Genomic DNA, 23665 nt, shown 5'->3' with positions numbered 1-23665 from the left:
GTGAATATCTGAAAACTACAAAACTAATAGTATAAAAAAATTATAATGATTGCAAAAGTGTGCACACCCTCTTATAACTTGGAATGCGACTTGTGTACAGACGTGTAGCTACACTTCCACTTTAGATGACAAACTCCCTTGCTTTAATTTAGAACTCCATCTTGCTGTCACTCTGCAGTTGCCTTTTTATCCACTGTAGTGAAGCTGTTGCTAAAAAGGGCATGTAAACCTCCCTCATTTACATCCAAGCGACTCCGATGTGATTTAATCACTTTCCTCCTGGGTTGCCGACACTGAAGTCAACATCTTTAAGAGGGAAGACACCTGAGGAATGATGACTCCCGCCTGCTGTTATGCAAAATTTTTCCAGAGTCAAAGGCAAATGCATTTCTTATCTCTTATAATGTATATGCTCTTGTGATATATATGTATTGGTTTTATTTCTATTTTAGTCGGCTGTGTATGGGCTCAATGAAAGATAGGTTAACAAGGTTATTGTGAATCCCAGCTCAGTGACTCAATCCCCCTATTGGATCATTAACTGGATTTATTGACATATACTTAAGCTTGAGGATTTTTGCTTTTCTGCTGGTAAGACCATCAAGAAAAGTTCTATGACAAAAACAACAGAAAAAGCTGCAGTCCCTCCAACTTGTCTTAGTGTGGTTAGTGCTCGATAATGTCTTTCCACTCAGCTCTTGTCTACCTTTATGATTTGATGAATGGGATGCTCATTCATGACGCCAAGAGGAAATTGGTTCCCTGACATTGCTTTTGTTCAGCTGTGGACATATTGTGTTGGGCCACAATGGAATCCTCAGGTTGCAGATAGAAGGTGTGATAGATCGCTGTTTATCTGAAAACAAGCCCAGAAATAATAAACAATATTGCGTTGTAGCACAGCTGTACTCTGGATAGCTTCATTTTTTTTTTTTTTCTTTTGTGATGTCTCTTGAGATATTTCCCCTTTTTCCTCCTTGCAGAGAAAAGCAATAAGTTGGCTGCTAAATGGTGCAAAAGTTGAGAGCGGGAGTTGACCTTATGACCTTTTGTATTAAAACACTGCAAACAGAAGCTTTATGGAAAATTATCAATGACATTGCATTTTTTTTTTTTTTTTTATTTCAATGCAGTTTCATTGTGTTTACTTGGACGATTTTGAATACATTGTCTTTGCCAAATCCTTTTTTAATTAGCTATTTATATTTAAGTTTATGTTTGAACACACTAGCAGCTAAGCCACATTAGGGAAAAGCAATGGTGCATATTTTCCTGTTCAATCCCTCAACTAACTCTTATTTTGTCAGCTAAAAAAAAACAAAATACATTTGATGCCTGTAATTTCTTGTGTTTGTAAAGTATACATAGCCAGTGTGTTGGTGACATTCATCATACTGACATGCAACGCAAGAACCTGCAGTTCCCTCTATGCCTTCTTCATCATTAGTTCCTCGTCTACGCGTATTCAGGCCAGGGCTTCACTCATCATTATTCCAGCAGTCAAGAGTTAGAGTCTACTGCTCTTCGGAAAATGGTCTGTCTGTCACTCAGTACGACCTGCCCGCCTCGGTGTCTCTCTTGCTGGATAATCTATTATGGAGTGAAGACCAAGACAAGCGTAACCGTTTCTAATGGTTGTGTCAGTCAGAATGAAGCCTGCTGGGAGAACGGCATCCATGTGGAGCCTTAACCAACTGGAGTTGAGAGTGCGCAGCAACCACTTTGGGATTTACAGTGACAGGAAGTCATCTTTATTTGAGCAAAGAGCTTTGACTTGATAGATTGCTCTGCATTTGATTGTGTTAGGATGCAGAAGAGAGAGTAGATAAAGTGCAACATGGTGTTTAGAACATTTACGCTCATGTGATTTAAAACTTGGGACTTTAGAAAATGGTCATTACAAGGGCCTCAATCATGTGACTTTGTTTTTGTTCTTAATTAATCCACAGTTTTTCCTCGTGGCCACCTAAGGGAATTCAAAGTATATCATTATTTAGGGCACAGGTGTCAAACTCAAGGAAGTTCTATTTTGAAAATCCGGTTTGTCTGCATTTACCTCAGTGCATGTGGTATAGTAGTAGACGTTCAAGAGCACAGGTGTCAAACTCAAGGCTCGGGGGCCAGATACGGCCCGCCACATCATTTCATGTGGCCCGTGAAGACAAATTGTGCATCAAATTTGTGTCATTACTCAAATTGCAAATTGTTTTCACTTTTGATATCTTTTTTAAAAATATTTGACCAGTTTTTACTCATCTGATTTGAAAACAAGCTTTTACTGTATATAATATGAGGTGCTCGTACATTTATTTGGGTTGACACCCCTGATCTAGGGGATTGTTTTTGCCTTTTCATCCTTTTTGCAGGCTTATAAAGTCATGCAGTATCGTTAGTGTACCAGGATTATTCATTGATTTGAAGTTTACACCTTTTTCATACACAATAGTTATACTGCATGGTTTATTTTTAAACTTATACTGTGAAAGTGCATCAATGAATGCTGATCCACTCTCTATCTAACCCTAACGGTGATCCTATTAAAGCTACTTTCTTATCACCTTGATCTAGTTTGGAATAGACAGCTTAAGTGCTCCTCTGTGTTCTGGCAAGCGCTTTAAGGACTGATGTTTCATTATTTGTCACTCAAGGTTAGGACCTTGAGAGGAAACAAAAAAAGCAAAGGCCAGGAAATTGATTCAAGAATCAAATCATCTGATGTTATCATCGATCCCTTAATCATGGATGTCGCACCGTTAAATCAACAAGGTGCACATCAATGCTTCCTCACTGAACAGGAACCTTATAGCAGCAGCATAAACCATGCAGGTAAAGAGACGATACCTTTATTGTCTGTGGTCCAATACTGCCCTCTAGGGGCAGGGATATGTAACTTTAAATTTCTGCAAAACAAAAGCTAATATAGTGAACTAATATTCTCCACGGATTAAACCTTGCATGAAAAAACACTTTTGAATTTATTCAATGGATTGAAATTAATTACACATTTGATTTTATATTGGTGTTAACACAATCTATATATTATATAAATTAATATAAAGTTCTTCACAACTTCCAATGACACTGGGGATTGCCTTGACCTTGTTTGTACTATCTGTCTGGATCCGGTTAAATATGACGTCACCGGGACAATTCGGTTGACGCCTGAACAAAGGTTATTATGGGTTGTTTCCATGGGAGGAGCTTTAGGACGACCCACGCAGGAGACGTTTGACGTTTAACCAAGACAGAAAAATAAAGTAAGACCACTCACTCTGTTTTTTTGGAGTGGTGTTTTTAAAAAAAATCCCGTGTTAAGTGTGACTCATAATGTTAATATTTGTATTTAAAATAATCACAAATGTCTATATCAGAAAAATTTCCCTGATTTGAGTGACACACCACTAAAAGTATTGATAGTATTGTATTTGGTGGGCTCTTAGTTTTTATAGACGATTTTTGGAGGCGACCAAGCGCACTAGCGAATGAGCGCTCGTCAGGGGCGTGTACTTCCGGCGTGCTGGTGGAGACGCAGCGCAGTGGGCGTAGAAGCGAACGTTTCTCCGAGTTCATACATGACTTCCCGATTATCCGCACCCAAGTTGGGCTACTTCAATTTGTGATATCTTCCGCCGCGTTGAGCCGAAAAATATGACGGAAAGCTCTGCCAACAAGCTACTCAACGGAGATGCTTGTCGTCGGACTTCGAGTGGTCAGAAAGCCAGCAAAAATGGCTTCGTGAAGAACCACTGCCTGTTTCAACAGCAGCAGAAGTATCGTCGCCCCGGGGAGAAGGTGAGGCCCGGTCGTCAACCGTTCCGTAGAAGGCGGTAGCGAAGTATTTCAAAATATTTGCATCATCTATCTATTTGCATATTCTTATATTGTGAATAGCTGAGGGTTTGAGTTCATTTCTAGGTTAAGATGACACTACAGCGCGATGTTTATAAATAGAGTTTATTTTATTAATCAAACACATGTCAACATGTCAATTATACGAACAAGACATCAGTGCATTTATTTTCAGCATGACCCGCGTTATTTAGAAGATTAAGGTAAGTTCATGTTTTCGTTCACGTCAACACAAGCAGAAAGATCCTTGCAACGCTCTGATGAATTTGCCAAAACAAACGAGATCCTCGAAATGGTTTGATGAATCTGTTAAAACTAACAAACACTGATCGTAATGGTTTTTTTTGTATATTGAGTTGTGTCCATATCAAAACATTGGCTAGCTTGACGTCATGTGGTTTGCTGATGCGGTATTTATACAAAGTTGGCTTGGTCGAATTTTTTATGAACGTAACTAATATAATCCGATATTGTCATTTCTGGCACTGATTTTTTTAACCTTGCATTCATCAATGACTGAAAAATATTTGATTCCCATTATTTTTTTATATCATCACATTACGGATGTAAACATAAGCAGGGTATGGAATAAGAAATGTGGCTGTTCTATAGTAACTTCATGTTGTCATGTTCTGTCCATGTAACACAGCTAATTATTTCAGTAGTTGATATTTTCACTTTTTAGCAGATAGATCTTAATGCAATGAGGGAGAATTAAATGTTCCTGTTTTGCAAAAATGGCCCAAGCCACCTGAAGGGCCAATGTTATTGTTCAGCTCTTTGTAATATTACACTCAGCTATTTTTTCTGTCCTGCGAGTGTCTTTGTGGAGTCAGACTGGTCTCTGTTTACCTTGGCTAATGAGAAGACGACGACCCAGGGCCTGTTGTGTTCGGAATTGGTGTCTCCAGGGAGAGCAAAGCAAGCCTGCTTCCACATGACTCTTAAACGGGAAGGAATGTCTCTCCGCTGTCAAGGGTGTGGTCGCTTCCACCATAGAATAGAAAACATAGTTTAGTAGTGGAGGTTTGGCATGCATACATGTTTTGTAATCATTTGCTAGTGTTGTATGTGTCGTTGTCTCCGATTGGACCCTTTTTTTTTTTATTGAGGCTTACATTCCATACTAAACCTCCACTGGTGTATTTATAATCTGTAGATTTGTGTTTGTTTACCCTCACAAGCATTAACTGCCTTTTGGAAATTACATTGCATCAATATGCAACAGCCATTTTTCTGCATCCTCCATGGAGGGAAGGTCACGTCCGACTGGTTTTAAATGCTCGCTCTCTGCAGTGCTCCGAGGTGTTTCTTGGAGAAAGGCATGACTGATCACATGAGGAGCTGTTAAGCTGCTACACTCAATTGATGCTGAGTTGTGGCCCACTTCAAAGTTTTTATTAGGTGGTTGTTGGGTTCTTTTTCATGTTTTTATATGCAGTCGCACTTGAGATATAAATATTTGAATGTTTTGATGTCTTTAAATCGAATCTATGTGCAAATCTGGGCCCGCTTTTGTAATGGAAGCAAACTATGGTTCGAAAGTCTTTTATTTTGAAACGCTCACTCTCATGCATGCTATCAATGCGTTTCAGGGAAACCACAAGTACGCATTTCAAATTTCCCAACACAAACCCACAATGGCGTGACAACCACCCTACTCCACCACTTTTCAAAATTGCGCCTCAAGAAAAGGAAGTTGTAATAATAAGAATGCTTGTTTTGTCCCCCCCCCCCCCCCCCCTCCTAGAACCAACATGGCACACACAACTCGAGCCTGTACAAGAGGCCCTTTGTGGAATCGTTCGAGCAAACTCCTCTACTGGTGGCCGTGCTTACCTACGTGGGCTACGGCATCCTCACCATCTTTGGCTACCTCCGTGACTTTCTCCGCCACTGGAACATCGGGAAATGCACCATGGCCCGAGAGCGAGAAGAGCAAAAGGTTATTTGAACAATTGTTTAAAAAAATAAAAAAAAAGTCCACCAAGTGCTGTTGTTTGGGGGGGGGGGGGTTTGCATAGCCTCACAATTGTCTATTCCTTTTTAGGACTTTGTCCCGCTCTATCAAGACTTTGAGAACTTTTACACCAGGAACTTGTACATGAGGATACGAGATAACTGGAACCGACCCATCTGTAGTGTTCCCGGGGCAAAGATGGACCTGGTGGAGCGAGTTTCCCCCGATTACAACTGGACTTTCCAGTAAGTTGATACGAATGGAGCAGAAGAAACCATGTCTCAGTGCTAAAAACAAATATATTAAAGCATCCCCATGATTGGACGCCAGATTTGGGGCCAACAAGTCTCCATCTTGACTAAACTACTTTCATTGTCGAGCGAGCTTCGATCCTATTTCAGAACCATGAAATGTTTCAAAAGGGTGTGTTGACGTTCTCTACTGTATTTACCAAGATCGGAATGTGTCAAATATGCCTTGCCGTGCCAGAGCTGAATTTCCTTGCGATAAACCATTGCGCAATATCCCGCTGCATTTAAACAACACCTAACAGGAAATGTTTACACAGCTACCGCGAGCCACTTGTTAATTATTTCACCCTGACCTTGGGTTGTTGTCCTTTGTCCCGGAATTTTCATTGTCTTGCTCTTCTTCAGGCACACTGGTAAAGTGGTGAAAGGCGTCATCAACATGGGCTCGTACAATTATCTGGGCTTTGCCGAAAACAAGGGCGCTTGTGCTGACGCTGCTTTGGAAGTCACGCAAAAATATGGCGTGGGAGTGGGCAGCACTCGCTGTGAATTAGGTGAGAGAACTACCGGAGGAACACAATGTACATTTTTTTGGCACGAGCACCTCCATCATGTAAACATGTGTTCTAGGGAACCTCGACATCCACGAGGAGCTGGAGCAGTTGGTTGCCAGGTTCCTTGGCGTTGAGTCAGCTATGACGTTCGGTATGGGCTTCGCTACTAATTCCATGAACATTCCTGCGCTTACCGGGAAGGTATGGAATTTCACGCTTTTCCTTCTTTTTGTTCTCCGCCAGTCATGATATTCCTTCTGACTAACCACATTGTCCCCATACTGTAATCTCAAGATGATAATTTGCTTTATCTGTACTAACACGGCTTCCTGTTGCTTGTTTTAAGTGGGGGGGGGTGAACAGGTTGGACTGTTCCAAGGTGTTCTTGTTTCAAGATATTTCAAAAATATTTTTGATTTCAGCCGCTTTTGTTTTGCAATATGATATACAGTTAATGTGCCTGATTATAGTTGTGAACTCTGACCTCAATTTGGACATTTTTACCATTGTCTCGTTTTAGGGTTGTCTCATCTTAAGTGACGAGCTCAATCACGCATCACTAGTGCTGGGCGCTCGTCTTTCCGGGTCAACAATTCGGGTCTTCAAACACAACAGTAGGTGACCTTATATTTAGTAACACGGTTCCAACCCTTAGCGTCCATAGTAACATATTTGTTGGAGAGGTTTAAAAAAATTTTCGCGCTAAGCAATATTCTTGCCTTTACTGTAGACATGCAAAGCCTTGAAAAACTCTTGCGAGACGCCATTGTGCACGGACAGCCAAGGACCCATCGGCCCTGGAGAAAAATTCTCATTTTGGTGGAGGGCATTTACAGGTAACACATTTCACTTTTCGGCCAATCAGACTGGCTATCTGAGCTCAGCCACATTTTCCTTTCAAACGCCACATTTCTTTTTGCCATCAAATCTACAGCAGTTTGGAATTGTTCCCACTCGACTTAAAGTGCATTTTCTGGAAAGGTAATCAATCAGTCATGACTCATAAGGGATCGTTAGCCTCGCCGAACAACTTAATCAATGTCCTTTTTACTAATGCAATGTTAATGGAGGCTGACTTGCACTGAAGGCAAACACTCAAATTATTGGTTTTTTTTTGTTTTGTTTTTTTTAATCTGTCCTTCACCTTCTTGTCCCAAAGTATGGAGGGTTCCATTGTGCGTCTGCCAGAGGTCATCGCCCTGAAGAAGCGCTACAAGGCCTACGTGTATCTGGATGAGGCCCATAGTATTGGGGCTTTGGGGCCTCATGGCAAGGGAGTGGTGGACTACTTTGGTCTCAACCCCACAGACGTGGACGTCATGATGGGAACGTTCACGAAAAGCTTTGGCGGCGCCGGGGGTTACATCGGAGGCAAAAAGGTTAGCTTGACAAAGTATTTACTGCATGTGTGCATAGAATGTTTAAAAACAAATTGAGCAATTGAATTCAATTAAGGATGCTAATTGTTTGTTTCAAAGTTGATTCCACTCAAGATGTTTATGTTCTTTCAATGTTTTTAATTTCTCTGTTAGGAGTTGATCGATTACTTGCGACAGCACTCTCACAGCGCCATGTACGCCACCTCGATGCCTCCACCCGTAGCCCAGCAAATCATCACCTCAATGAAAATCATCATGGGAGAAGATGGGACCACACTGGGTAGGTTCCAAACTTGTTTACATTGCTCAAGTTTACCACACACAAAATGAAATCATGCATGTGTTTCAATTTTGATGATTATGCCAGAAAATACTGTGCAGTCCAAATCGTCTTTGCCCAATCATAAGCACTTTACATGTGACTGTGCAGCCGTACTTGACCACGAGATGGCAGTATAACCCAATATGTATCCTGCTCATCACAGTATCATGTAAATGTCAAAACGCAAACAATAGAGGTTTTGTTTTTTCGATTAAAATTTAGTCAGACAGGTTAGTGGTAAGAATCAGCTGGTGTTGTAAAATAAAAATAAAAGCGTGATATTTAATCAAAGACAGGTTCAAGCTTCTGCAATAGGCCGAGTGGGTAGTTCCCTACTTTCTTGGCAATAACAAGTTGTAACTGATGTAACTTTGCGAGGTGCTAGTATTGTAAAATAGGCCATCTTTTATTGTTTTCATATGTTTGCTCCTTTGACTTCATGCTGGGTACAAAGCAGCATGGCGCAGAGAGCCTGGTGATCGGTATAGATCAAACTCAGTTGGACGCATCTACATACACAAATAAATCACCAAATCCTATTTGGGGTCTCGTATGCAAGTCGACTGTAACAATGAGAAATGAAAATGTATCGCTGGTTTTATTTAGATGAGCATCAAAAAATATTTAATGAAACTTGTCATGGAAAATGGCTGTGTTTTTACTTTCTAACATATTCCAGCCCGCTTGCTAGGCAGAGGTAATAAACACCTGAACCCTTTTCACTGGCAGAGGGTTGACCTGGCCCTTTCATAACATCATCTACTCTGAAGATAGCCAGACGAGCTGAGCCGCCGCTAGTTTTCATTGTGGAAGAATTACAATGACAGCCTGATATGTTGCAGCACTGTCACCTGTTTCCATTCTTTTGAAGATCCAGACGCGAATGTAGTTGGAGCTGCTTGATAGCTAGAGTATTTCTTTTACACAAAGAGCTGCTCATGGTTTCCTATATCAAATCACAACAGTCGTGTATAAAAAAAAAAAATGGGGGGGGGGGCCTCGAGATGTCAATGTGAAAGAATGCTAAATACAACTGTCTGAGTTTTAATGTTTTACCAGCAGTGCATTGAGTTCAGTGTCTTTTATTCTTGTTTTTTGAAAAAACGTTCTAATTTCAGACTTGGTTGTTTGTCATGGTTCTTTGAAGTTCTGCATGTTTTTCCTACGCAGTCAGACGGATGTATGTTGCTGCTGGCATATTGTAGCATTTGTTTGGCTAAGATGCTATCTCAGGGGTGCACGGCTTGAGGACACTGGGTGAATCCACAGTGCGCATCAGACAGAGGATAAGATTGATGCCTGTTTAACTTCACCTCCACTGACCTCCGTTTTGATGAATTCTGGTTGTCTTCAAAGGCACAAAGTGATTTTTTGGGGGGGGGGGATCAGATAATGGACTTGTTCTGCAATTTGACGGCAGGCTAAAATGATTTTATACGTCATTAATGATGGAGGTTGTATAAATGTGCACGCTGTTCCCATCGCTTGGGGCTGAATAAAATGTAAAACCTGGATCAAAAAATCATGTACGTTTCTCTGTATAAATGTAAACTTTTAGTTGTGCCATTTGGAAAAATAATCTCTCGTGCTCTTTCTCTCCAGGTGCAGACCGCCTCCGCCAGCTTTCCGAGAACGTTACCTACTTCCGCAGGAAACTTCGTGAAATGGGTGTCATCATCTACGGCAACAGCGACTCACCCGTCGTACCCGTGATGCTCTACATGCCTGCCAAAATTGGGTCAGTGATTGTATTTCTCGCCGTTCTTTCGAAAATAAGCTAATATTTGCTAACGTTGTCATACACATAGATTAGATAATAGAGGAAATATGTTGAGGAATCTTTTTTTGGGTATTTTAGGGCGTTTGGGCGAGAGATGTTAAAGCGAAACATCGGCACAGTGGTCGTCGGTTTTCCAGCGACCCCCATCATCGAATCGCGAGCGCGTTTCTGCATTTCGGCCGCGCACACCAGGAAAATGCTCGACACGGTAAGTCAAGAGCGTCAAACTCATTTTTGTCGCTGGCCGCATCGTAGTCTTAGTTTGAAGGGCCATTATGACTCTCAACGCATTATATCGTAAACGGTACACGCTACACAACAAATTGATGAATAATTAGTTTTAAAATCAGAGACGAGTAAAAAATTGTTCAAATATTTTAAATGATTCATGGAAATAAAAATTTTATTATTTATAATTTATGTAATATTTTTGTAAGTGAACAATTTGTAATATTCGCATTGACAGTTCATGCACATTTTGTCTTTGCGGGCCGTTTCTTTGATGTGACGGGCCATTTCTGGCCCACTGGCCTCGAGTTTGACAACGACGCGGTAAGTCCTACATTACGGCCAACTTGGACTCGCAGTCTTCAAAGCTGCGATAGTCACTCACCCACGACGATGTGATAACAACACCAGCATGTTTTTGCTTAATTTTTGTTTTTCCCCCCACTTACAAGCAGTTTAGCTGCCTTATGTTGTCACGATTCCAAGAACACATTCAAGTGTTGTTGTTTTGAGTCAACTAACTACGCTTTGGTTCACGGTGGATTGACGTTTGAGTGAGCCCGGTGGATAATAAGGACTCCCAGTTTGCCCTTTTATTTTAATAGCACTTGGAAGCTGTCTGTGGGTATTACAGTGAGGCTTTTATATGAGCTGCCGTGTCTCTCCTAAGGCACTTCATTCATCTTACTGTTGTGCATGTCAAAAGCATTTGTAGAAGTCCATTTAAAGGGCATCCCAAAGTCTTTGTAGAGCACTCGGACGAGCCGCTTTTTCCGTCTTCGGAAAACCGGTCTTACTGTTTCTCGAGCCATGGAATCGGGGGAGAAAAAAAGGTCACGGGGGAAGGTAAATTGTTTCCAGGTGCTTTGGAGTGTTGCAATGTCGATTCATTTACTGTGGAAAGAAGTAGGAGAGTTTCTGGTGGCTTTCTGCTACTCGACTTTAGTCGAGAGACATGACATGTTGACGCTCAAGTGTCATTGAGGCTTGCCACTTCTGGTGTCACCTTCAAAAGTTCACGCCTGTTTTGACGGTGTGATTTTGACTGTCCGCCCAGCTTTTTTTTTTTTTTTTTATCAGTTTGAATTTTTCACTGACCGTTTGAAGTTATGGGTCTGAATGATAAGATTGTCTCTGATGTGTTGCCAGGTATTGGAGGCTATGAATGAAGTAGGCGACCTGCTGCAGCTGAAGTACTCCAGACGTGGAGAATCTCCTCCTCCCATCAGGTGGACATCTGAGGAAAGTCAGCTTCAGGACTGAGCCACGAAAAAAAATGTTTCTGATCTCAAATCCATCCCTAAATATGTATAATTGTGTACATAAACACACACAAATCTGATAAAGCTCTCTTCCAGTTTTGCTTATGCACCACTTTTTCATACCTCTTCTTGCCACACTTGAAACCTCAATTGGTTCGCCATAGCTTATACAGTGGATATAAAAAGTCTGTACACCCCTGGTCGAATGCCAGATTTTGTGATCTCGAAAAATCTTTTCAATTTGTGCATTTTTCCCCATATGTTTTTCAATCATTTCAAGTGTTTTGACTTTTATTTCGCCATCTACCCCATAGATCTGACAATAAGAAGCAGATGGTCACATTCTCAGCCTCTTAGTTTTATTGTGGTTCATCAGAGGTGTTTGAAATAGAGGCTGGAGCATGCCGACTTCTGTTTTAAGATTGAGTAATTCTCAACATCGTCACATATCTGGTTATATGTGGGTGTGTACACTTATGCAACCTGTGGAACTGGTGACAAAACAATTTTGAAATGAGATTAATTATATATATCACAAAGGCCTTGCATTTGAACAGGGTGTGTGTTTATCTATATTTTTTCTATCCACTCTTCCTTCACAGTCCTGCAACATTTTTGAATCTGTCAACTTGCTCGCCTAAAGGACCAACTTTTTATACATCACTTTCCCGTGTCTGTATTGAAAGTTGAGACTCCTTTCCACTCGTGACTGCATCAAGACATGATGTGTTTATTCCCTTGAGCACATAGAATGTGTACGTTATTTGTGCAATAGTAACCACAATGGATTTCTTTTGGTTTTGAAGATGCCATTTGACATTACTTGTGCACTTAAAGAAAAAAAAGTCTTAATTATGATTGTAGCAGTTGCTATGATGGACAAAAAAAAAAAAGCAAAATGTGATGTATGTAAATAATTTTTTCACAGTCAGTAATGATGCTAAGGTAGCATCCCAAATCTCTTACAGGAGTTTTAACATAAGCATATATATATAAAATCACTTGAACTTAAACAGATTTTTTTTTTTCCTTGACCAAAGCAAACATATATACATAAATATATTTTCTACCTTTCTCTTCAAATGTAAAGCAAATGTTCCAAAAGAAAATAACTAGCAGGGGGAAAAAATAAAATAAAAAGATCCCGCTAAGAAAAAAAACCAGAATATTTTTTTACTGCTTTTTTTCTAGCTCTATTTTGCAGTCTTATTTACTGTTGACACCAGATCTTGTAAAACGCGAGTCCGTTATTCTTTTCATTTCGCTCGGTCTTTGTTGTGCTTTCAATTCGGCACATGTACATTTGAACTGTATGTATGAAGATACTGCCCTCACACTTATCTGATATACAGCTTTATTTATTTCAAACATTTGTTTTGTCTTTCAGCTGTCTGCTTTATTTTTTTTGTGAGATGTAATTGTTATCTGAAAGGCAGCTTCGCGTGTATGTGTGCATATTTTAAATAATTGTTTCAAAATTTTTTACTTCAGTGCTCACACTACTGACAGGCATTGTAAATGCACAGATGATGTAGTCACTGAAATATGCAGGAGTTCTGCTTCATGTGTCGTGTTTTTATTTTTGGTATCACCTCATAATCGAGTTCTTTTTGTTAAGAATGGCATTCCAATTCGTTCCGCTTCCTTTTGTTACGTCACACTGTATGCACGGGGAATCATCCCTAAACATTCTGCTTATGTTTGTGTTTTATACAGTCCGATTTATTGATGAGAATTGGAGTCCAGTAAAGCCAGTGTGATCATTACTATCACATCGTTTCAACCTTTTTTTTTTCTTTTTTTTCTATCACAGCGATGCACCATTTGTTTACTACAACTGGAAAACTCATCAATATAATATTTGTCACAACAAAATGGTATGGATAACTACTCAAGCGATACATTTCCATCAGCTTTGGTGTGACTTGCTGCAATTGTGAAATATTCTGCAACATTTTACCGGTGAAAACGATCCCGTTGGCAGAATGTTTATGGAGGAAAAAAAATGAATTTACAAACAGCAACATGTCTGTTCCTCAGAACCAGGTTTCCCCCTCAAACCCAACCCAGTATGTTTGACAGCACATTTGAACTGACCCATAGAGATTAATAAGACTTTTCATATCTGTTACTTACCCCCACTGAAATTGTATTTGATTTTTTTTTTTTAAATCATTCTGAGCAGATTGTGAAGCCATGATGTTTGTTGATCATGCTGTTCTAAACAAATTAAATCACTTCTTTGTATCAACTTTGGGAATAAGATGTCGTCACAGGCTGTATAAAAAAAAATATTAACCTATCTGGAAGGCTCATGGTTCGAATCTTTAAAAAATGGTTGGCTTGACTAGTCGACACAACACTTATAATAACACCACTAGGTGACAGTATCACGTTAAACAAACTGCAAATATCTCCTTGATGGATTTGTGAAACTAAGATGAACTTTTTGTCCCTTGCCAAGGCTCTGTTTAAGAATGCCAATAATTTGATGGCTCTGTCATTACACATCAAATCAACCAAGAATTCACATCTCAGATTATCTTTTTAAATTAAAGAGGGCAAATAGAATACAAAATAATGACTCTAAATGTTTTCATTGAAGAAAAATACACTGATGGACTTTTGCAATTAGAAATACTGCATCATTTTTTAAGGTTTAAAAAAAACGCTTGCAAGATTTGAATGTAGCCTCATTTATTTAATCCAGCTGACATTTTGGCTTCTATTTTTTTAGTTACTTTTACAATCAAGTAATCACCAAAGTAAGTTACTTTTTCAAGGTAACTTGCAATACTGGTCTCTTCTGACCAAATAGTGTCAAAAAAGTTTTACAAAGATTGGGAGTACAAGTAAAATCCTAAAGAAAGATAAGTACAGAATCCTGATCAATTTGCTGAAATCTACTTAAGTAACAAAATAATTGTACTTTGTTACTACACACACACACACACACACACACACACACACACACACACACACACACACACTCACACACACACAGCTGTTTGCAATGAGCATTGACGGTTCCCACCCCCAACTCCCACAGCTTCGGCCCAGTAAACTGCGTGCGTAAAATAGGCACGTTTACCGACACCGGATGGCTGGGCGGCGCGCGCACAAACAGACGCGCACATTCACTCGAAGCGCGCCAGCGGATGAACTTCCAACTATATAATGGATTCACGCATCAGACAATTTACGTAGACGAGCTCCAAACCGTGCGCTCCAGATGTCCGTGCATCGGAAGAAAACACCCACCCACCCACGACGGAGTGACTCACGGTTTAAAGTAGTTGAATAAGCGGTCGCCGGTGCGGACGGGGAGATTTCTGCGTGGGGTTATCTGGCTCCTTTGTGCTCCTACTTAAAGCCGTGCCAAAGCTTTCGTGGTTTTATGGGGCAGAGAGGCGTTGAGCTGCATCCGCCACACGCACACGCAGCTGGTGACACATATGGATAGCACGCGTGCGCATCTTCAAGTGCCACACTTTTGGCTCGCTTGAAACTCTCATTTATCTTGAGAATTGTCTCCAATCTGACGCAGTGAGTGTCAGACAATTTACGCACACCAAGTTTAGAAATAGAGAGAGGCCTCCAAAAACTTTTGTTGGGACACAAGAATTTTGTCCATGAAGAAGATGCGTCAGGAGATGGTGAGGAGACTTCAGATGTCGCTTGTCATGTTCTCCATGCTGCTGTTTAGCTTGGCCACGGGATTCCCAAGCAGACACAGAAATTCTGCTCACAAGGTATGCTCGACCCTTTTTTTTTTTGAAAAAAAACTTGTATCAATTAAAATAAGTGAAATGTGAATGTTAGTTGAAATTTATTTATTTATTATTTATTCATTTATTTGAGGTGCAATGAATAAACAACTAATCGATTATCAAATTCTTGATGATTATTTTTGTGAATTCTTTATTGGTTTAGATACTTTTTATTATTTGCATTCTTTGTGTTGTATTAAAATAAACACAAGTCTTTGACATAGATGAATACAAATATATATATATAATATATGTTTAATATATACAATCCTATTAATTCATTGCAAATAAATAACACATTGTTACACTGATATTGATCTATCCATCCCTCCATCAAACTTTAAGAGTAGAGTAAGCCTATATATGTTACGCAATGGAGAAATTCATTTATTAACACCAATAATAATAATGTTTATATATAGCCCCACTAAAATATCCCTTCACAGTCCACTCATTACTTTCATGGTTCCTCGTCTCTTACTTTTGTTTGTAAGTTTGTAAGTTTGCCATGTCTCGATCATAACAAATGCATCATTTTTTTTGCCCACATATAAACACATCAATTTTAGTGTGACACCCCTTTCGAGCATATTTTTGTTGCACGTGGATCAAAGTTTGTTTGTGTCAGGGTTCAGTAGACGCTCCTTCTTGTGTGGCCTCCCATGGATGCTCTGTTGGCTCCCAAAAAAAAAAAAAAAAAAGTAGCAGTTGTACCTTCATTAACGGGGTGTGTGTCTGTAAGTGCTGGATGGAGAGATTAGTAAAGGGTAGAAGGGGAAACTGAGTAAAAAGGGAGCCCATTAATGATTGCTTATGTAACCAGAATAAGGCGACCTCTCTAAATCTGTCACACTGCACCTCGGGTCAAATGTCATTCATCTGATTGTTTATGTTAGCCTTTTTTGTGTTAATGCGGAATTTCCTGTTTTGGGGTCCCCCCAAAGTCTCCCCCCCCCCACCCACACACACACAGATAACACAAAAGGAGGCGTGTTGAGTGGAATATTGCAATCTGTTGACCTTGTCTGTTATCCCATCCTGACCTTTACGACCTCGCCCCTGATTCTACCATCAGTTTGTTTTCACTATTTGACCTCATGCAAAAGATGGCGATCAAAGGGGGGGGGGTTATCGTTTATTGTTCTTTTGTAATGGCTTGGAAAGAGCCAAGTAGAAGCCTTTGATATGTTCATACACATAAATCAGAACTGCATCATTGCTCGCCTTCTCCACACCCTTCAGGGTTACAACTTTATCGCTCACCTCAACGTTTGCTGGACTCAACCCATCTTCACTTCCTTATTTCTGTGAATTTTACATAAAACCAGAATTCATTCAATAAAAGAAGCTTCAAGACCTTTAATGTTTCCTCTCAAACTAAAAATTAAACAAAGAGAATACCAACAGTGTGTTTTAAAAAAACTCAAACTCAGATAGCTTAATGCTAACACATAATGAGAAACACAACAGACAGGCTAACAAAGCTGTTAAAGCTGCAAACAATGTTATTTACCCTTTAAGGAACAAATATTTGAACAAACGGTGCAGCAACACATGTAGACATCAAATATAAAAATACACGGAGGCATATATTCTTTATCCCCTGCAAAAAAAATTACATTCGTTACTGCGGATTATTGAGTCAGTTATGAAAAACTCAGTGTCTTTCTGTACTTTCTTACGTACGGAATGTAAGTAGTTTTCCCACTTACGCCTGAATCTCTCAACAATGTTTGTGCGAGGGTAGACGCTGTCTTGAGGCCAGGCAGAGGTCCCCGACTGCATCCATACGGCGATCCTGTTAAACACACCGCATGCCGTCAGCCTTTGGGCCTTTGATCAGAACGGAGAAGGAGGAGGATGAGAGCAGGATCACAGAAGACGAGGGGGAGGAAGAGGATGATATACAACGTAAAAGAACACAGGATCCAGATGTGTAGCAAGATGAGATGAGCAAGATGTGAAAGAATGCAGACTACGTAGTTGTTGTGTGAATATATAAAAGGCGTGTGAGTGGACGGATTTGACACTGATGCAATGTTAATAACCGGAAAGTAAATTATTGTATCCCCCCCCACCCCCAATGGTGACCAGAGGGAGTTACATTTGCAGAGTACTAGGTGTTTGCTTGAAAGGCAGCCTTGATTTGTACGACTTATGTACGGTTGCAATTGTGAGCTGATTGGTCAGCAAATAATTACTCATGTTCCAATGGGGACGGAATTTGTAGCTGCCTTACATCAATGTGTGTGATGCACACCTGGTTGAATAGAACTCTACGGAGAGTGAAGTTTGCATTTGTGTTAGTATTATTATTATTATTTTTTTTATTATTCAGTTTAATTTTTTTCCTATTTTATTATTATTATTATTATTATTATTATTATTAATTTATTTCCTCCTTAATTTTTTATGTGCTACTTACATCGAGATTATAAATTGCATTTAAAGGGAATGAGTAAAGCCATGATTCAAGTCAGTGGTGAAAATTCCCACAACAGCGCAGACCACCCTTTCTCAGATCCGCCGGCCTGTAGCAACACCCAGTATCGCTATTGACAACTACTAGGTGGCACCGCTTTATTTATTTTTTTCCAAGATGAGCCATTTATGTTCGAGAAAACGACATTGTGGACCAGCGGCTTCTGTTGACGTGCCATTCATCATGCTTGACAAGCTTGAGGCTTTTTTTATTCACATACTTGCATTTGACCCTCCACATAACTTCTTTACGGGACAATCACAGGCACCGAGTAGAAAGTACGTCCTGTTCTGGATGCCATAACTGTAAATCATCAGCCGTTGGGGTCATTAATGCAGACATTTCCTCTGGTAGCCCCCTCCTCAACTACCAACCGCTCTATATAGGCCACAAGCTGGCACAATCTTCAAATTCCACTCCTCTCATATGTTTAGGTCAGTTTAATGCACTCACAATGACACAGATCCAAAGTTCGTTAGACTGTTGCCAAATGTAATCTACAGTACGGTATATCCGTTTATTTTTTTCAATACTATACAGCATAAATTAACCCATGGGATATTGTGATTATTATTTACATTGATTCTATTTTTGTCATCGCATTCTTCCAGGAAGGTTAAAATAAGTGGTTGGCGTAGTGGCCCTAGCCGCGGGCACATACACAAGCGCAGGGGTCTCACGCCTCCCAGGCCCTCTCATTAAAGCTAAAAGAGGATCTTTCTGGCACAGACCCCTCTTTGTCCATGGCCTGGATGCCATGACTGTTGTGGGAAAAAAAAAAAAAAAGAGAATGAAATACATGAAGGCCGGTTAGTCACTTGGCCCGGTGAGACGGATGCCTCCTCTTATGAACAATCTGCAGAGACATTTTTCACATTTCTTCTGAAATGAAATAGTGATGTGATGAAAATTGGAATATTCCATCCCTACTTAAAATGAATCATGATTTGAAACGACACGTTTGACCCAGACGCCTCTCCTATGCAATCAGGGTCACGGCCACAGCGGTGGGCTCCAATATGACCCGGACGCTTTGGAGAAGCAGAACCAAGTGCAAAGTGTGCCGGACCCCCACAGCCATCAAAGAAAGTGGAGCCACCCTCAGCACCGCTCTGTTGGAGTACTTCCTCAGCCAGAACCTGAGGAAGAGACTAAACCTTTCATCCTGGATTTGAAGAACTTCCCAGATTTGTCTAATGCTGATTTGAACTCACAGAACCCAAACATTCAGGTGAGTTAATTTTGCTGAGAAAATTTGTTGACGTCAAGCACAATGAACGAACAGAATTCGGCGTACCTAATCAAGTAGCACCGATCCCATTCATCCTTTTTTTTTTTTCCACTCTCGACTATAAAATAAGATTGAACCCAAAAAGTTACTTCCCCCTGATTCCTTCCAAGCGCACCGTAAGATGACTCATTGAGGTAATGAGTTGCTTGGAACAAATGCTCACATTCTCTCCTTGAGAGGTTGATCGGTCGTGCTTAAACGCTCACGTCTGGGTGGCTTATGAACATTCAAGGCGGGGGGTTGGGGGGGGGTCGATATCGTCATCAGAGGCGTCATTAGACGCTTCATTTGTTGTGACGACATCGTAACGGGTGAAGCTAAACAGTCACTGATGCGCTTTAATGTTCCAGAATTTCTTTTTTTTTGAGGCAAAACTCAACTTAGCAATACGTTTCAGTTAGAAAAGTGATTATTAAATCGTTTGAGTTCTTGAATCAATTGGTATTTCATTTTGAAAGAGTTACGGATATGATGGAAAAAAAAAAAGAAATATGAGTGCAAATTTGTAAAAGCTACAAATTACTGGTGGTAATGTCACTGAAGGCAGTGAGTGACTCTATAATGACAGGGTGGACAGTAATGTCAACGATCCATACAAGTGGTTCAATGCACGATAAAAATGACTCGATTTAACAAATAACTCGTTGTGGACAATAAAACCCTAAGGGATTTTTTTTTTTTTTTTTACACGATACATTTTTAAGTCTGCTTCATTTTCATGGCCACATAGATATTGACCCATACTGTGCTGTTTCAATGCAGGTCACCATCGAGGTGGTGGATGACCCTCAAATGGAGGTCGAGATGGACCTGGCCTCGGATAACGACTGGATACCATCGTCTTCCTCCTCGCCTTCTTCCTCAGTAGATTGGCTGGGAGGGAAGAAGCTTTTCTGGCCTCTTTTCTGGAGTTACACCGACTCGGGCGAGGAAAGCAACAGTCGCTCAACCGTAGAAGAAACCGGTGAGGAAGAGGAGGAAGATTATTCTCTCTACGGCAGCGAGGAGCCTTCGCTCAGCGGAGTCGGTGGGGATTGGGGTAGTTACTGGAACGAAGGCTGGGATCCAGTACAGACCTACTATGGTAAGCATTTGCTTTCTCAATGAGGTTTGATCCAAAAAAGAATGCATAAAGGCAAATTTGAGGAATTTGATCTTGGACAATGGCGAAGCGATAATGGGAAGCGATGTCAAACAACAAAGCGCTTTTCGGAAGGCTGCATGTCAAACGGTCCCAGAACAGCAAACAATGTCGGCGTGCGAGGCAGGACGAGCACTCGACCGTCCAAACATTGCGGCTTCTGGCCGCTTTGAAGTCGACACTGGTCTGCGATGGTCGTCTTTTGAAGATGGCTCCGATGCGCTCGCTAATGGCAGCGTGAGGCGGCCACTGTTCTCGGACACAAAACAGTCCTCTGCTTGTGGACAATTAGAGGGCACATTGGGAACGCAGACTGACAGGGGCCATTCCGATGGGCCTTTCATCCTCGTCCGGGTCCCCACGGGCTCCCCCAACATCCCAACGGCCCTCGCTGCCCTCTGCGGCTCAGTTCAAGAATTTCCAAGGGTGGGGGGGGCGGGGCTTGTTGGGTTCCACATAACTTCTATCACTATCTTCCCCTCATCTGAAAATGTTGTGTCAGCTTAAACAATGACTGCACTTAAGCAAAAAGGCGTCGAATATATCTTTCAAAGAAAAAAAGCCGACTCGGCCGTGGCCCGACTCACAAATAGCGGAGAAAGTTTTCAAATTGTTGCTGGCTGAAGCAGGTACCGGAAAAAACATGTTTTGCCTGCTTGTGACGACACACGCAGGATGCGCCAGCCAGAGGCAACAATGCCCATTAAGTGGTCACTTCTAAAGACTTAAGAGCATATAAATCAAGGATGCCTGCCATAGCTTCTTCTGTAATTAAGACGCTCCTGAGACATCATTCCCGTACGGCCACATGGCGAGGTGGTTCAAATTGCTTGCGTGCTACACCCAAGCTGGTATTTCTGCACCCGCTTTCGCCTTTAATCACGAGTGGCTTGTTTTTCAGTGTTATTAACGCCACAAGAAAACGTGGTGCAGACGTGGAGAGCCGCAGCACAGCTTCTCTCTCTAATTTCACTTCAGGCTCTCTCGAAAAGAATTTGGCTCGGGATGGGAAAGGTTAGATCAAGAGAAAAAAATGGTCACTTCTATGGAATGACACAGGCTGGAAACTTTGAACGCATACGAGCCGAAAAATCCTCAAGTGCACGTCGAGTTCACTTGCACGATACAATTTGAAAATGTTTGGGTTCGTGATCCCTATGAAGATTGTTGTTTTTCACTGCCAAGCTGCTCTCATCTTCTCATACGCTCTGTCAACATGTCAATTATATTCAAATGCAGTCCAAAAAAGTATGGCGGGGAAAGTACAGCTACTGTTTGTCTGACTTTTTTTTTGTTTGTGACTCCAGCGGAGACCGACGAGTGGACTCCCTGGTCACCGTGTTCGGTCACATGTGGACCCGGTGAGAAGAAGAGGACAAAATCTTGCGGCTACTCTTGCACTCTAACAGAAGCTTCAAAGTGTGACCTGGAACCTTGTCCAGGTGAGATAACTGATGGTGGACATTTTGGAATGCTCAACTTTAATCACTGCTCGCTCTCCGCACAGGTGAAGACAACAGTGTGGTCGAACCTTTTCCTTTCGACCTGGAGAACGGCACGGAGCCATTTGGAACAGGTCAGTCTTGTTTACCTTTTTTGTGCACATTTCAACAACATCGATGGTGTCATCTCTGCTGCAGATGTGGACAGCTGTGAAAAGTGGCTGAACTGCAAGAGTGACTTTCTCCAGAGGTACCTCCGCCAGGTTTTCCTGGAGCTACCCAACTGCCCTTGCTCCTTCCCTTCCGAGGTGGCGTACACGGTGGCGAGCATCCACGACGACTCTCACGGTCGGACGTTCCGATGGCGCGACGCCAGCGGCCCCAAGGAACGCCTCGACATCTACAAGCCGTCGGCCCGGGGCTGCATCCGCTCGGCGCTCTCGGGCGATTCGTCCACGTTAGCGGCGCAGCACTGTTGCTACGACGACCGCGGGCGGCTCATCACGAGGGGGAAAGGCGCCGGCATGCCTAATCTAATCAGCACCGAGTTCTCGCCGGAGCTGCACTTCAAAGTGGACGTGCTGCCTTGGATCCTGTGTAAGGGAGACTGGAGCCGTTTCCACGCCGTGCGACCCCCCAATAACGGCCTCAAGTGTCCGGAGAACCCCCATGAAGATGTGTTCATGAATGAATTGGAGGAGGCCAGGGAGTACTGACGGACCTGAATGTCAGCCGACTTTTTAAACGTCATGTACTGTTTTTGTCCCGAGCATGCGGCAGCCATTTTATCATGCATTACCAAGAGAATTTACCTTCCCCAATCTTCTCACAACAGACTCCAATGAAATGGCATCTTACTCGCAAATGTCCCGTTTTGAAATCACTTGGAATCAGGAGTTAAGTGTGTCACTCAAAACTATGCTTGTAAGAATGGTGGCAAGATTTTGAAAGCCAGAAGAAAAAGTTGAGGGTGGGTGCCAAAGAGTTGAAAGTTAACGTTTGGTGCCGGCGTACATCTAAGCTCCTTCGTCTCTACGGTGCGCGTGTACGAGACGAAATTCCCGTGCTTCTGTTTGTGTTTGTGTCTCTACCATGTTCTCAGGGGGACTCCAAAAGTAACCGCCATGAAAAAAAAAAAAAAAGATGTCATCCGTTTACCTCGACAGTTGGACCTGGTATGAAACAGGGTAGTGTCAGGTCATCCAGATCAGAAGTGAAGAAAAGATGATGCTTTTGCGTTCATTTGTGGGGATCAGACAGAAAGAGCGTTCCTGTTCCTGTTAAAACAAAAACATACATTATAGTTCAGCTAAATAATGGTGGAATGGTTCGGATCCAAATCCCCTTGTTTTTTTTTCTTCAGGAACTGATTTGAACGGAAGGCACTTTATTTAAGGTATGTATTGTATATAAAATTAAAAAAAAAAAAAGGAAAAGATTTATGGATTAACAGATGATGCGAAGATGGCCCGATCAAGTGTCAATATGGACAAAAGCATGATCTTTTTGTGGTTTCTGAATCTAGTATGACATCTATGGTCTTGTACAGTATTTATTTGTCTGATCGCTCTCGTTTTTTTTTTTTTTTTTAAGCTTTCAAACATGGTGCAGCTGTTGGACTGATATGAAAGCACCACATTAAAAAAAAAAAAAAAACTCGCATTGCTACATTCTGCAGCATCCTGCATTTATGTTGTACTGCAATGCTCTTTGTTGTTACAATCATGCTGAAGAAATATATATAAAAAAAGATATTGCATCCATCATACTTTTTGAGACATTATTTCTTTTTACACTCTAATGCTGACGCTTCAAAAAAATTGGAACAGACTCCTTTTGGGGAAGGGGAGGGTGCTTGATGATCTGTGACCTTTTTGGTTTATATATCGCTGTCATCCTTGATGAGAACGAATGGGGCTGTTTGCCTTTATAAATATTTGAAAAAAAATAACTC

At 41.3% G+C, this 23665-nt stretch overlaps 2 protein-coding genes and 1 long non-coding RNA gene across 3 annotated transcripts; 2 read left to right on the top strand and 1 right to left on the bottom strand.

Annotated features, from left to right (window-relative positions):
- Positions 1–3512: 3512 nt before the first annotated feature.
- sptlc2b (serine palmitoyltransferase, long chain base subunit 2b) lies at positions 3513–13887 on the top strand. The gene is made up of 12 exons (XM_085937755.1): positions 3513–3792; positions 5600–5794; positions 5900–6054; positions 6466–6614; positions 6691–6815; positions 7135–7228; positions 7345–7450; positions 7774–7993; positions 8147–8273; positions 9918–10053; positions 10174–10303; positions 11473–13887. Exons 1-12 carry the CDS (start codon positions 3649–3651, stop codon positions 11584–11586), a joined length of 1695 nt encoding a protein of 564 aa, XP_085793881.1. The 5' UTR covers positions 3513–3648; the 3' UTR covers positions 11587–13887.
- On the bottom strand, positions 10917–15016 carry LOC147042599 (uncharacterized). Its single transcript, XR_015068899.1, has 3 exons — positions 14870–15016; positions 11422–11560; positions 10917–11217 (listed from the first exon to the last, which is right to left on the bottom strand). It is a non-coding gene; the product is annotated as an uncharacterized LOC147042599 (long non-coding RNA).
- ism2b (isthmin 2b) lies at positions 14560–23466 on the top strand. The gene is made up of 6 exons (XM_085937756.1): positions 14560–15337; positions 18829–19068; positions 19891–20212; positions 21577–21711; positions 21777–21845; positions 21910–23466. Exons 1-6 carry the CDS (start codon positions 15218–15220, stop codon positions 22425–22427), a joined length of 1404 nt encoding a protein of 467 aa, XP_085793882.1. The 5' UTR covers positions 14560–15217; the 3' UTR covers positions 22428–23466.
- The last annotated feature ends 199 nt before the right edge of the window (positions 23467–23665 follow it).

This window comes from Syngnathus leptorhynchus, chromosome 18, assembly GCF_054491065.1.
Source record: "Syngnathus leptorhynchus isolate UIUO chromosome 18, UIUO_Slep, whole genome shotgun sequence".
NCBI lineage: Eukaryota > Metazoa > Chordata > Actinopteri > Syngnathiformes > Syngnathidae > Syngnathus > Syngnathus leptorhynchus.
The sequence above is the reverse complement of the archived record's forward strand: the minus strand, read 5'-3'. Positions and strand labels throughout refer to the sequence as shown.

Coding starts and splice junctions, on each gene's coding strand:
- sptlc2b (XM_085937755.1), top strand. CDS start 3,649: ATGACGGAAAGCTCTGCCAACAAGCTACTCAACGGAGATGCTTGTCGT. Junction 6,615..6,690: donor CAGCACTCGCTGTGAATTAG/GTGAGAGAACTA, acceptor CATGTGTTCTAG/GGAACCTCGACATCCACGAG. Junction 10,054..10,173: donor TACATGCCTGCCAAAATTGG/GTCAGTGATTGT, acceptor TGGGTATTTTAG/GGCGTTTGGGCGAGAGATGT.
- ism2b (XM_085937756.1), top strand. CDS start 15,218: ATGAAGAAGATGCGTCAGGAGATGGTGAGGAGACTTCAGATGTCGCTT. Junction 21,712..21,776: donor TGACCTGGAACCTTGTCCAG/GTGAGATAACTG, acceptor CTCTCCGCACAG/GTGAAGACAACAGTGTGGTC. Junction 21,846..21,909: donor CACGGAGCCATTTGGAACAG/GTCAGTCTTGTT, acceptor TCTCTGCTGCAG/ATGTGGACAGCTGTGAAAAG.